Source organism: Anser brachyrhynchus (assembly GCF_964034855.1).
Source record: "Anser brachyrhynchus genome assembly, chromosome: 7".
Taxonomy (NCBI): Eukaryota; Metazoa; Chordata; class Aves; order Anseriformes; family Anatidae; genus Anser; species Anser brachyrhynchus.
The window spans coordinates 13,919,212-13,931,997 of NC_137701.1; the positions used below are offsets into that span (position 1 = coordinate 13,919,212).

Sequence of the window (12,786 nt, forward strand, 5' to 3'; positions counted from 1 at the left end):
CTCTTGAAATTTGTTCAAGTTCTGAAGTCCCATAGGGCTTGTTCATGGGCCAAGAAGCTGCCAAGAAGCTACACATGCCCCAACAAAAGTAAATAGGCTCATTTTAGCTTTACAGAGAGTCACAGGGAACAGAACAGCTGCGAATGCTATGTTCCTTCTTGGGCTTGAAATTTCAGCCTTAGAGCCAGAAAAAGACTGCTGTACCCCTTCAGAAGGAAGCTCAGAACAAGACAATAGCAACTCCCCCACTCTAAGGATTCAACAGCATTTTCAACAGTGCTGTAAGCCTCAAGAGCAACTAACTTCAGAAATAACTGTTCATGTTACATAGAATTTGATCCCCACCATATCTGACACAAGTTATGAGGTTCGCAACTACGTATTTAATTTGAATTCACATCTCCCTCAGCCCTTTCCTGACCAACATCCCAAGGGACATGAGACTGCTCCCACTTTGAAGACAAAAAGCTCTGCATATATCCTAGGTCATTCTCTAAAGGCTATACCCTGAAAGAAGCATGAACTACACTTTTTTGTTAGGTGATCCTTAGGCAACTTTGCCCAGATGTTTGGCAGTGGTGGAAGGCATAAGAGGGGGAAGATCCATCTCCAATATTTTTTTTTTAACCTAAAAAGTAATGTGATCTTTTGTAGTAACACACTTCAGTGTCATGCCCTGACCACAAACTGTACCATTCTATATTGCTTTTCACACATCCTTGAAACAATGGCTCTCTCTACTGGTGCCTTAACATCCTATACCACAGGCCAGCTCTGCAGAGAAAACCACTGCACACCCACAGCAAAATAACTTGCTTTTTTCAGGGAAAATTCTGCTCCTCCTACTCCAGGCTTGAGATTCCCCCTGTTAGGAGGTGGCTGCCAAACACTGTCCTTAAACATACATTGAAAAGACATTTCCTATTGCTTAAGAACAGCTTACTTCTACAGTTTAATCTCAGAACTTCAGCTAAAGCTGGTAAGCAAACTGCCTCCTGGGGCTTTGTCAGGAAGTGAGAGCACTATTTTACAGATCCCCTTCTTTTATTTTCATTGTTTTTTAAACATGGAATTTTCCTAAGAGTTGAGGTCAAGTAATAGACAGTACCGCAGTACTAACCTAGCAGCTTCAGTATCGCTCATAGGTCACCTGTAAACTTTAATTAAAAAACATCCCTTTATTACTGCTGGTTGCTTTTAGGTTTCAGGAGAGACTTTTTACCTGTTATTATCATTTGAAGGCTCAATATTGGTTCAAGGATTTGGAATTAGACCTGAACTCAAGTCTTCAATTCTAAAATACCACCTAAAAAGCACCCAAGAAAGGGAAAAAAAAAAGCAGTATTATTGCCACTTTTGACTCTACGAAGTCAAAACTTGGTTAAAACCCCAAACTTACCTTTGAAGGGTTGTTTTATTTATTTTTTTTTTTTAGCCTTACCCCTCAATTCCCAATTTAAGCCAAAATGTAGCCAGTAGCTACTATTTAAGCTAAGTCAACGTTTTTACTACACTAGTCATTGCGAAAGTATACATTTGGTAAGACTAGCAGAAATCCATAACTCATTCCAGAAGACACTGTGACATCAAGTCACAAACTTCTGTAAGGGTGAGGTAGTTAAAAACCATATTTTTTTATTTTTTTTTTTTAAGAACTAAAGCTATTCTCTCATCCTATGGTTTGGCTACTTGTTTACTCAGACCAATGGCACTGAACCACAGCTGCAGCACAGATGTTCAACGAAAAACTATTTTGCACAAATCTGAGCCTGGCCTAACCTGACCATGAGTTTATCTTTATTTTTACAGATCTGACAGAAAGTCTGAATGCAGTATTATACAAAAAGCAACCTGCTTTGACCACTTAGTGAGCTTTACTAAAAAGATGTAAGTTTACACAGGAAAAAAAAACCAACAATTTTTTCATTTTAACTTCTACAAAATGTACTAAAGACAAGACAGACTTGTTTTCCACTTCCTTTGTTTCTATATTAGTCATGCATTTTAATTACATTATTGTCTATCACAATGTGTAACAGCGAAGCATCACAGTGGAATTTCTTGGCAACTGTAGCTCAACAATAGTGGCCTCTCTGATCTATATTCACAGTGAGAAAGGACAGCCACTGCCTCCTACTTATACAGACAGATCTCTTGCCAGATTTCCTCTCTTCAGATTAAAACACATGACTGTAACAGCACATAAGCATTTTTAGGGCACTTTCACAAAATCACAGAACCACAGAATATCCCAAATTGGAAGGGACCCACAGGGATCATCCAGTCCAACTCCTGGCTCCACACAGGACCACCCAAAAAATCAGACAATGTGTCTGAGTATTGCCCAAATGTTTCTCATCTCCAACAGGCTTGGGACCATGACCACTGACCTGGGGAGCCTGTTCTGGTGCTCAACCACCCTCCTGGTGAAGTGCCTTTTCCTAACACCCAGCCTGAACCTCCTCTGATGCAGCTCCATGGTGTTCCCTTGGGTCCTGTCGCTGTCCCCAGAGAGCAGAGATCAGTGCCTGCCCCTCCACACCATGAGGCCTCCCCTCAGCCTCCCCTGCTCTGGGCTGAACAAACCAAGTGACCTTGGCCACTCCTCATACTCCTTACCCTCTAGACCCTTCGTCATCTTCATAGCGCTCCTTTAGGGGCTAATTGTTTTACATCCTTCTTATACTGTCGTGCCCAAAGCTGCACAGTGTTGAGTGAGGCTGCACCAGTGTGGAGTACAGCAGGACAGTCACCTCCACAGACCAGCTGACTGTGCCTGACTTGATGCACACTTTCTGCCCTGTGTCTGGCCTTGTTTCCTTGGGAAGAACATGCTTCTTAAAGTGGGAGGTTTTGCACCTCTAAGTTTCATTTAATTATTCCCATTCTTCATATCAAAGAAATGGGTCCCCATCCACCTCACTTCTCTAACATCCTGTCTGTTGGTGTGAAAGTGCTTTCTGCTTGATTAGACTGCTTTAAAAACGGTACTGTAAAAAAGTAAAAGGCTACATGAAGTTTGTTGTTCAGATATGTATCAATTCACTCAAATTAAAGACATAACCATGTACTCCAGACTAGATGGATGTCAAAGGAAACTAACAAGTTACACAGAAAACACATTACCAGAAACAAGATGTATGGTAACACTGCAGAAAACCTGGTAAATAAGTTTTGCAGGCCTTTATGCTATTTGAATGATACAAGACAACTACATATTAGTCTTAAACACCAGCTAAGCCAGGTTTCTGACTGACACAATGCTAAGTACCAGGGACTCCAGAAACACAGGGGTAAGTCCGGTAACACAGACTGCTCTCAATCTAGGCCTTGACAAGTCTATCAGCATTTATTTATAGTAGGCAAGCCCAAGGGGATGGGCTTCAGTAGAATTTATAGGAAACTACCTCAAAGCAGAAGTCTCTAAAGGCAAGATAAAACAAAAAAATATCCAACTAGAGTAACAAAATTTTTGGCCTTACCCCTCACTCTAATAAGTAAAATTGTGTGTTTTATGTAGAATTTGTGTTAATCTCATTAATCTCATCTCATATTTCATGCTCAGAATGAGCTTTTTTTTGACTACTCTGATATTCTTGTAAAAAGCGCAACGTACCATAAGAGCACACACTTAATAAACAAAATCCTTGCATTTAGGTCACACCTCTCAAAATCAACTGCCTGCTCTAGATCAATTCACCACAAGACAAGAAGCAAAGTGAAGCTGCCTTTTTTTTAATGCTGTTGTTTTACAAATGCACCTCTTAAGAGTCATTTTCAGGAAACATATTCCAAACAAGTCTTCACAGAACATTCATACAGAACTTCGTCATTGAAATGTGTAATGTAATTTTTTTGAGCTTAATCCTCATAGAAAGATAAGCACTTACTGCTGTTGCTAAAGTCACTGGAACCTATGGATTCATGTCACTACTAAAATAAAATAAAAAAATCAGACTACAAGCTTCTAACATACTTCAAGATCTTTGAATGAATTACATTTAATGAAACTACAATTATTAAAATACTAGCCATTATTAAACATGTAAGGCACCTACAAATGAGTCTGGATCTTCAGTGCAGCTTAAGAGAATGGGACTTGCCAGCCTCAGTAATGAAGAGACAAGTGATCTCCAAGGAGAGAAGCAGCTACCTGCTAGGGCCATTACAATTGTATGAGCTGTTCACTATATAGTACTGACAAATTATTCTGAAGAGTTTCAGAGCTTACAACTGTGAAAAACACAGTGAAGTTAGGGCAGAACTTAAATCTAGCCTCAAGATTTACCTATTTTTTTTTTTAAATTGGAATCAACAGTTTAAATTTTGATCGTTAATTCTGTTATTGCTCTCTCCATTTCCCTTTTTTATTTTTAAAAACAGGATTTAGAGCCTGAATCTGGATCAGGTCTTTTGAAATCTTCCAGCCATCAGAAAATGCAGTAAGAAGTCTGGAATAAAAACAAATAACTCTGAACAACAGTAACAGAAAAGAAGAGATACTTCCTAATCGCAGATTAAAAAGAAAGGAGTTGGCAGCAGCTTTGATATTGCATGTCCTATGGCAGCAAAATTTCCTGTCCTTTCCCCAGGAATGACTGTGCTTACCTTAGTGACCACTTCTAATTATAGTTCAAACTCAAAATGCAACATAGTAAGTGCTGTTGGGCTTGTGCTACAGATTGCTTCATATCATCAGTATAAAGTTAAGGTAGCATAACATTCATTCATTTGTAGATCAAATCATACGCAGAAAACTGTTAAGTGACATATGCACATACAGAAGGACTCATCTACATACAGACACTTGATTAATGGTAGAACACTGTTCTTCCTTATAATCCCTCCATAGGGCCAGCACTGAAAAATACAGCTGTGGTAGTGGAAAACAATTATGGCCTGGTAAAAAGTATGTTCTGCTTTCCCCTCACTGATCCAACAACTGGTCTTTGGGTAAAGTGAAATAGCTGGGTCCCTGCACACAGTAAACAGCCATATTAAAAGAAACCACAGGTACAGTTTCATCAACAGCAGATAATACGAGGCAATACAAGGCGAAAATAAAACCCAACAACCAAACAGCAATTCTTTATTCAATCAGCAGACATTAGGATTTATGCTAAAAGCTAAACCAAACTAATTTATGGAGGAAAATAGTTTCCTTCATCTCTTCCTCCAATTCATCATCAGTAAGTACACACAACTTGAAGTTATCTTCATGCTTCAGGTCCTCATGCAGAATTTGCAGACCCAGTAGCACAGGAACACATTTCAGCTGGGATACAACTGATGACTGCAGCCATTCTGGTAAAGTCCTAGTGTAGAAATACTGATTTTCTCTTATAAGCAATGCTTTTGAAGCAACAAAAATGGTACAAGAATCTGAGCAATTGCTGTTTGCCAGGAGATTAACCAGTACCCCTTATCACCACATAAAATCACATACAATTTCTAGAATAGGGGAGCTGCAGAGACAAAAGCCATATAGAACTTCAGACAAACTGACAAAGGTAGATCCAGCATCCAAAACTCAAAAAAAAGCAGTAATAAATACACCCAACACCACAATGCAGAATTAGTTGTACATAAGGTTAATGAACAAAAAGCAGATCTTTTAGCATCTTCCTGAACATTGCATGCAGTTTTCTAATAATTTCAATGGGACATATAGCAAGGGTATATAAAAGAATAAGATATTATAATCAATAACTACAAAACAGAATGAAAAGGAGGGATCCAGACAACTTTATTTCCGTGCTTTTGTTTAGCAGTTGCTTACAAGACCAAAGACCAAGGAAAATTCATGTCTTCAGGAATTTTTTTTGGTGAATAGTAATGATCAACTTGTATTAAAACTATTTCAATTATTAAGCCTCAAATAACATACATCAATCACCACTAATGGTCAGAAATATTGTAACTACACAAAGTAGAATATATCTATATATTTAAATCAAAAGTCAAGGATAACTAGTTGTATTAACAAGTAGACACGATAGATTTTTTCTTTTCTAGACCACACTAGTGAAGCAGAAAATCCTTAAGTACATCTACTAGAGTGTATGTTTACAATAAACAGGCTGAGGTTATTTAGGCACACCTGTTTGCATTAGGGTGGTACCTAGAAACAAAGTTGGATTTTGTGGAGCCCTCTTACACTGTAGAGAGAGACAGTCAAAACTTGTGTGAGGTTAACCAGGAGGCCAGAGGCAGCTTGAAGCTCAAAACTCACCAGTCTCATATTCCAGCTTCCCTCTGCTAGCTATGATTTGTCTTCAGAAGACAGGTAAGTGTAAGCCTCAGCCCATCGGAGAGCAGTCAGAGCAGCTGATTAGGACAAGATGATTTATTAGAAATTAATAGCTTTCTTAACATCCTTCCCCCCCCCCCCTTTTTTTGGATGTTCACTACAGTCCTGATGATTTGTTGCATCTTTTTCACCATAAGTGAAGATTGACAATAAGATTCTTGGTGTATTCGATTAACTCTGGTGGAATAAGGAACAAAATAGGGGCAGAAAGAACAAAAATAAAAAAGTTTTTTTTTTCTAAGAGTCACCAAATTATAGGACAGAGCAAATTCTCATACCTAGAATGAAATGAAAACAATATTTTCATCCTATTCACAATTTGACACATTCCCCTAGAACAAAAATATTACATAAAAACTAACACATTAATAGAACAGATTTACCTCTAAAATGTTTGTAGTATGAACAAGCAATCACCACAGTATCCACAAGCTTACTGCCCAGATCAACAGTATACCACTTCAACAGTGATTTGGCCATATGAGGTTTGGAAAGGCTTGTGTTTTTCCCAGGAAAATCAGGAGAAACATGGAGATGAAAGGTGCCTGTGTGGAAAAGGCACAAAATGGAGGAAATCGACAATGGGAGAGGGGAGGAGGCCCAGCCGAGTCACACAGCAGTGGGCAGCCTGCCTGGTCTTCTGAGGAGAACAGAACCCTCCCTGACGAGCAGCCCTGCAAACAGCTGTGACCCGTCACCTGGCTCAGGCCACTTGCCTCCAACAGTCACCTCAACCAGCTGCAGAGTTGAGAAATGGCATTCATCGGTGCTGACATGCACTTAAAGAACTCTTTCATGACGAAAACACAAAACCAAGACCTACTCAGTGTGGCCTTACCTGCTACCACACGTCACGGAAGCTCCGCTGCCCCCAGCCTTCGCCACCACTAAATGGCCGCCACCTCAGCGTGCCCACAGGCGCCGCACAAGGGGAGGGAGCGGCCCCGCCCCTCAGGGGCGGCTTCCCGCCTCACAGTCCCCTCAGCACAGCCCTGTCAGCCCCGCCGGAGGCTTTACCTCAGGGGTGCAGCACAAGGGGCTCCATCCCTCCTCCTCATTAATAGCAGGCTTATTTATTTTCCCAAGCGTTATCCACACAGGTAGGTGTGGGAGAAGCTGCCACTCATGGAGACTTTCTGGCAAGTTAACGTGGCAAAAAATCAGGAGTCATGTTGCAGCAGATGAGGGCAGCAAGAACCTCATGAGGACCAGCAGGTGAGCCCAGACAGTCCCCAACTCCAAGAAGCCTGCACCCTTACATCCTCCCCAAGGATGGGTAAAACATAACAGTCCCTCACCTCACCCAGCTGACCTCCTCCAGCCATGCAGGTGCAAGGCTATGCTCCCTGTCAAATTTTTAAGACCAGTCTTAAAAAAGCTGAGACATGGAAGTGCTCCTCTATGCCTTCTCATTAAGGCATAGACTGAGGTAAAAACGATAATTAGATATGCTTCAGAGCAGCATATTAAATAACTGCAAATTCTGGAAAAGTTTACTTTGCTGAGGAGCACCAGTGACTAGGCCATGGTGGGAGGACAGGGAGGCTCCTTGAAGCATCACTCTAAGACCAGTTAAATGATCTGGTACAGTCCTCCTTTCAGCATTAGGGACCCCAGCCTTGCTTCCACTGATACAAGCTTTCCCCAGATCCTATGTCCTAGCTCAGAGCTTCAGAAATAGATTCTGTAACACTGACTGTTCATAATGTTCTGATTTCACTGCATTGATCCTCTGACAGATTAGCCATCAGAATTTTAGGCTTATTTTAAGACCTGTTTCCTCAAAATGTCATTATTTTCTGTGACTAAATAAACCCCCTGTGCTTGCTCCCTAATAACTTCAAAACATTTGGAAAAAATACAAGGGAAAATATGAACTTAGAGGTTCAGAAAATACAGCTTAAACAGCAATATATTGGGACATTAAATACTAGGAAATGTGTAAGAGTCATCAGGTATCATGAAGGTGAGTATCTACAGGAAGAAAAATAATAGAACTCAGCATAGAATACAGGCACTGTTCACCACAACCACCACAAAGGAAGAATCCCACAAGTCAAAAACTACTTCAAGAAGTACATAAAGCATATCTTTCAATAACTTCAAATATTAATGACATTCTATGAATGAAGATTTATCTGTTAGCTCTAAGTATGAATTATATTCCTTTTCAGATTCCTCGTGGAAAATGGCAAAGGTAGAGATCTCCACAGGAAAAAGAGCAAGAAAAAGGCAGAAGAAAAGGCAGCTACAAGTGGAAAAAAGGAAGGAACAAGAACAGAAACAGAAAAAAGCAAGAGCATCAGAAACAAATGGAAAAAGAAGAGGCAAATTTGGAAAAAGAATAGAGGAGCACAGAGGATATGCGGTTAGTGATGATAAAGTTCTAATCTGAAAAGGGAATATGTGAATGATAACAAAACTACTGTAGTCTTCCCTTTTTGTCAGCCAAAAATGCGCCCAAACCTTTCAGTGTTCCAGCATGAAGAAACACATATAACCAAGCACCAACTAATATAATAGAAGACTAATAGAATTTAAGCGTGAAGGAGCCAGGAAACTGATCTAGTAAATGTAGACAAATTCCAATCTAGAGGAGAACAAATATTTTAATCTGAAACATGTCCATACATAAAGCTGCATCTTTTAGCAGTGCACTTTTTTTTTTTACTAAATTTAGTATAGTCTTAAACTTTTTTAAATACTTCATCCATTAATTATCACTCTGAGTCTGTCCTAAAATTATTTTCAAGACATTAATGAAAAATTAGTGTTGTCAGTGAACTACTATTGGTCACAAATTTATTTTTTCAGCCAATTGTACCTAGCTTAGTGATTTCATGAAGACTATATACTTGCCAGACAGCACCAAAACTATCTCTTAGTAATGCAGGTTAATGATTAAATTTTTTTTTATACTACAAGAAACACACAGAGCAATTTTTTTCTTCTTACCTCTGCTGCCATAGATTTAGAGAAAAAATAAGGGCAAAACTGAGAAACATCAATATCAGAACAAGCCGTGGTAAAGCAATTACCACATTTATATTCACCTTCTGAAACATTCTGCATATACAAAACAGCAGATAACTCACTCTTCTAATGCCATCTTTTTGCTCTGCTTCTATACTTTCTCTCTCCTCCTCTCTACATATAGAAAAAAATATTTACTGGGGGAAACAGCGACCTCCTTTGGTGTTTTCAAGAGCTACAGCCTACCTAGAAGTGACTGAACACTTAGCAGGGATATTCTCTGGTCATGGGTATTTACAAAAGAAACAGGTTTATAGAAGTAGCATCTTCTGCTTTGTATCATCTTCTATTAAATCACATGGTTGAAACTAATGGGCAAACCTGACTTGGTAAGCATTTTTCGAGATTAGTGCTGCACCCAATTTAAGTGGGGAAAAGCAAGCAGACATTCAAGTCAAACTGACAGACTGAGAACCCTGAGTTACTTTGGACCATGATCTTAAGTGTTAGTCAGTAAAGCAAAAGAACTGAGTTTGATTCCCCTTAAGTTCTTGTGCCCCAAATAAGGAGAATATTCTTTCTCTTCATTAGCCTTGACTTTCTTTTATGCTTCTTACTCTTAGTATGAATCTTCCTGCAGAGACTATTTAGACTACCATTCTATTTACATCTAAGTCTTATCCAGTGCATCTTTTGGATTCTTGTTCTAAGTTTCTTCTTGTTCCAGGCTTGTTCCTGTTTCACAAAGCTGTGCTTTACTTTTAATCTCACAGCTCTTGTTCCCTGAACTTTACATAGCTGTCTGTGCTCTCCTCCATCCCTTGTCTCCACATCTTTGTCTCATGTAAACAATATACTTGTATCCTCATCTTCTTAGTCTCTCATGTGCTTGCCAAAAGCATGCAGCTACGACTTACAGCTCAGGTTTTCACCTTTCCCCCTTACAGATGGTAGAAGGTAGACAATATATGTTTAAAAACATACTAATTTGCAGAAACAACCAGACATATGCTAAGTATCACTAACCAGCACCTGTTCTCTCTTTATTACAGTTTCTCTCTCCTTTGTTTAGGTCATCTGTTTAGCTCTTCAGGCTAAGAACCTGTTCTGCCAAGATTGTTCAGCAAACTTGAGGTTACTATAGCAATTAATAATCATTTGTGTTTTAGGTTACAGAAACAAACTAGAAGAGTGGAGGCGCCAGGAAGAGGTGGCAGTAAAGACGTCACAATTTGAGAAAAGCCACAAGAACATATTTGGCAGCAGGGGGATTATCACAGAAAGTTTCTGTAGTTCCAGAAGAGACAGCTAGAGCAACATGACAAAGCAGGTAGTCTTTAGGAAGGCTAATGCTTACCTGAACTGCAGATAATTCATCTGCAAAGATGACTTCTAGTAGAGGCAGATTTGTGCCTTTACCATGCAATTCCTGTGACACTAAGTCCCAAATTTGCAGCACCCCTGCTGCTCCTCTATTAGAGATGGGAGCAAGTTGCCTCTTCCACAGTCACTGCAGCCTGAAAAAATTCTACAGCTTGGCTATGATGCAATAGTACAAGATGCTAGCAAAAGATGTACCATGAATGTTTTTTAATTTCTTGATGTTTTCCATATATTCGATATCTTTACTGAAAGCCTCAGTCCTGGTAGCTAGACACTTCAAGAATGATTCTACTTCTAAAATGTGTCTGTAGAGAAAGGCTTGAAAATCCAGATACAAAACACCAGATTAAAGAAACAAAGTAAAAAGTTAGATTATGTGATTTAGTAATAATTCCAAGACAAATTCCTCTTTTTGAGATTTTAAATACTTTTAATGTGATTATTCCAGCATTATTTTCTATTTGTAATTGATGAAAAACATTTCCTAAATAGGAAGCATGTGAGTAACCAATAGCTGTTGATCTGTTTTTAAGATGTGAAAAAATGCACACAAAGAAGGAGCAATGTGGTTAGAGGAGGAAAGCCAGCAGCTGGTGGTAATAGCAGAACACTTGGAGTACAAAAGAAGATACCAGGAAGAGAAGGCAAGATATGAGGCTAAGGAACAGATGAAAAAAGAAGGCACTAGGTAAGCACAGCTTTTAATCAGGTGTGTAACTATCATACAGGAAGTGACGCTACTTTTTTTTTTCCTTAGTAATAATAGTATATCTATATACTTAGTGCCAACTTATACAATAATAGTTACTTAGGACTCCAAACAGCGTAGTTCACATTGAAGAGCAGCATCAGTACCTCAGGAGTAAAACTTAGGCTACCTTCAATGTAAGCTCCAAGACGTAATGTAGTTCTTTTGCTATTTAACCAGTTTTTCCAATATTTCCCTAAATTCCACCAGCAATTTGCATATATCTTATGTAGTTTAAAGATACAAATAACATCCATTTACGCTATAGAAAGCGCAAGTAGATTTTCCTACACTTTAAATTATGATTACCTTTATGTAGTCCATCAGAGCAGACTCCAACATAGCATGCTTCCAGAACTCATTCCTATTAGAACCTCAGAACACAGAAACTGGGAATTTACACAATGCATACCAAAGCGCTGCAAACAGTACAAACTCCTTGTCTTAAAGGAAGCCTAGATCAACTTCTCAGTCACAAAGCACTACAAGGGATGAGAGGATTCATGATAACTACAGGTGAGCAGAAGTAACTATATTCTGTCTGCTCTGTTCATACTGTCATAACAGTAGAACATATTGGCTCACAAGGTACAAGCATAAACCATTTTTTTTTTTGCCCAACCTGTTTCAAAGCTTGCTCAAAGCCAGCTCCTAGGGCCAAGTGCATGCTCCTGTCCAGACTCAGTGCCTCAAAAGGCACTGTTACATATTGGCAAAGTCAAAGAAACTGCCAGTGATCCAGCCATGAGTCTATTGAGTGTGCAGGTTTCGAGTCAAAACACCAGTTTTCTAATCCAAGGAGGAAGTCTGACCTGTGTCTTCAACTCATTTTATTAAGTGTTTGCAGGCAAAGAGCAGACCTGGAGCAATGTCTGCAGTTCCCACAAGCACTGTTAATAGAAGCTACCAGAACACACTCAAGATGGTTCTCATCCATGGGTTTTATTTTCAGCTGCTTGAAAAAGCCAGGCCTGAAAACGATACAGAAGAATAAATAAATGCTTGGTGCCAGGTATTTGTCATTGCAGTGAGCCCTTCCAGTTCAAGCCTAATTCAAGGTTCCAACCTGATTCAAAAGAAGACCAGTGTTCCTTTACCAGACAGGTGCTATTCTCATTCCCCAAGCTGTTTTCCCAAGCTGCAACTACAGTCTGTATAGACAAGAAATTAGACAAGTAAAAGCATTTGTTTTTAGCAGCACGCAGAAACGAACCCAGACAGACCATGATAACCTTTACAACCTCTTGAGGTGTCAGAATACATTTCATTTATCCTTCACTGCTCCATTGTAGACTCTTCAGTTCACTTCAGTTTTAAGAGGAAAAAATAGAACTATCAGTTTACAAAAGGTATGAAGATCTTAGTGCTAACT

General features: G+C 39.3%; 2 protein-coding genes across 5 annotated transcripts in view; one reads left to right on the forward strand and one right to left on the reverse strand.

The window, feature by feature from the left end:
- The window catches only part of ALS2 (alsin Rho guanine nucleotide exchange factor ALS2), a 223,933-nt gene extending 216,655 nt beyond the window's left edge, over window positions 1-7,278 (reverse strand). The window contains exons 1-3 of one of the 2 annotated variants that reach the window (XM_080600321.1): window positions 7,149-7,272; window positions 6,694-6,855; window positions 6,233-6,327 (exon numbers count right to left, since the gene is read on the reverse strand). The gene's annotated coding sequence lies outside the window, so the exon portion shown is untranslated. Of the gene's footprint in view, window positions 1-6,232; window positions 6,328-6,693; window positions 6,856-7,148 lie in introns of both variants that reach the window. The other variant, XM_080600322.1, reaches the window with a different exon arrangement.
- Window positions 1-12,786, forward strand: part of LOC308198298 (uncharacterized protein) — a 49,726-nt gene that overhangs the window by 30,790 nt on the left and 6,150 nt on the right. Inside the window, exons 2-4 of one of the 3 annotated variants that reach the window (XM_080600532.1) lie at window positions 8,485-8,678; window positions 10,453-10,613; window positions 11,200-11,354. In XM_080600532.1, the coding sequence (XP_080456658.1) occupies window positions 8,485-8,678; window positions 10,453-10,595 (337 nt within the window). In that variant the 3' untranslated portion in view covers window positions 10,596-10,613; window positions 11,200-11,354. Of the gene's footprint in view, window positions 1-7,385; window positions 7,526-8,484; window positions 11,355-12,786 lie in introns of those variants that run through there. The other 2 variants (XR_013953804.1, XR_013953803.1) reach the window with 2 other exon arrangements.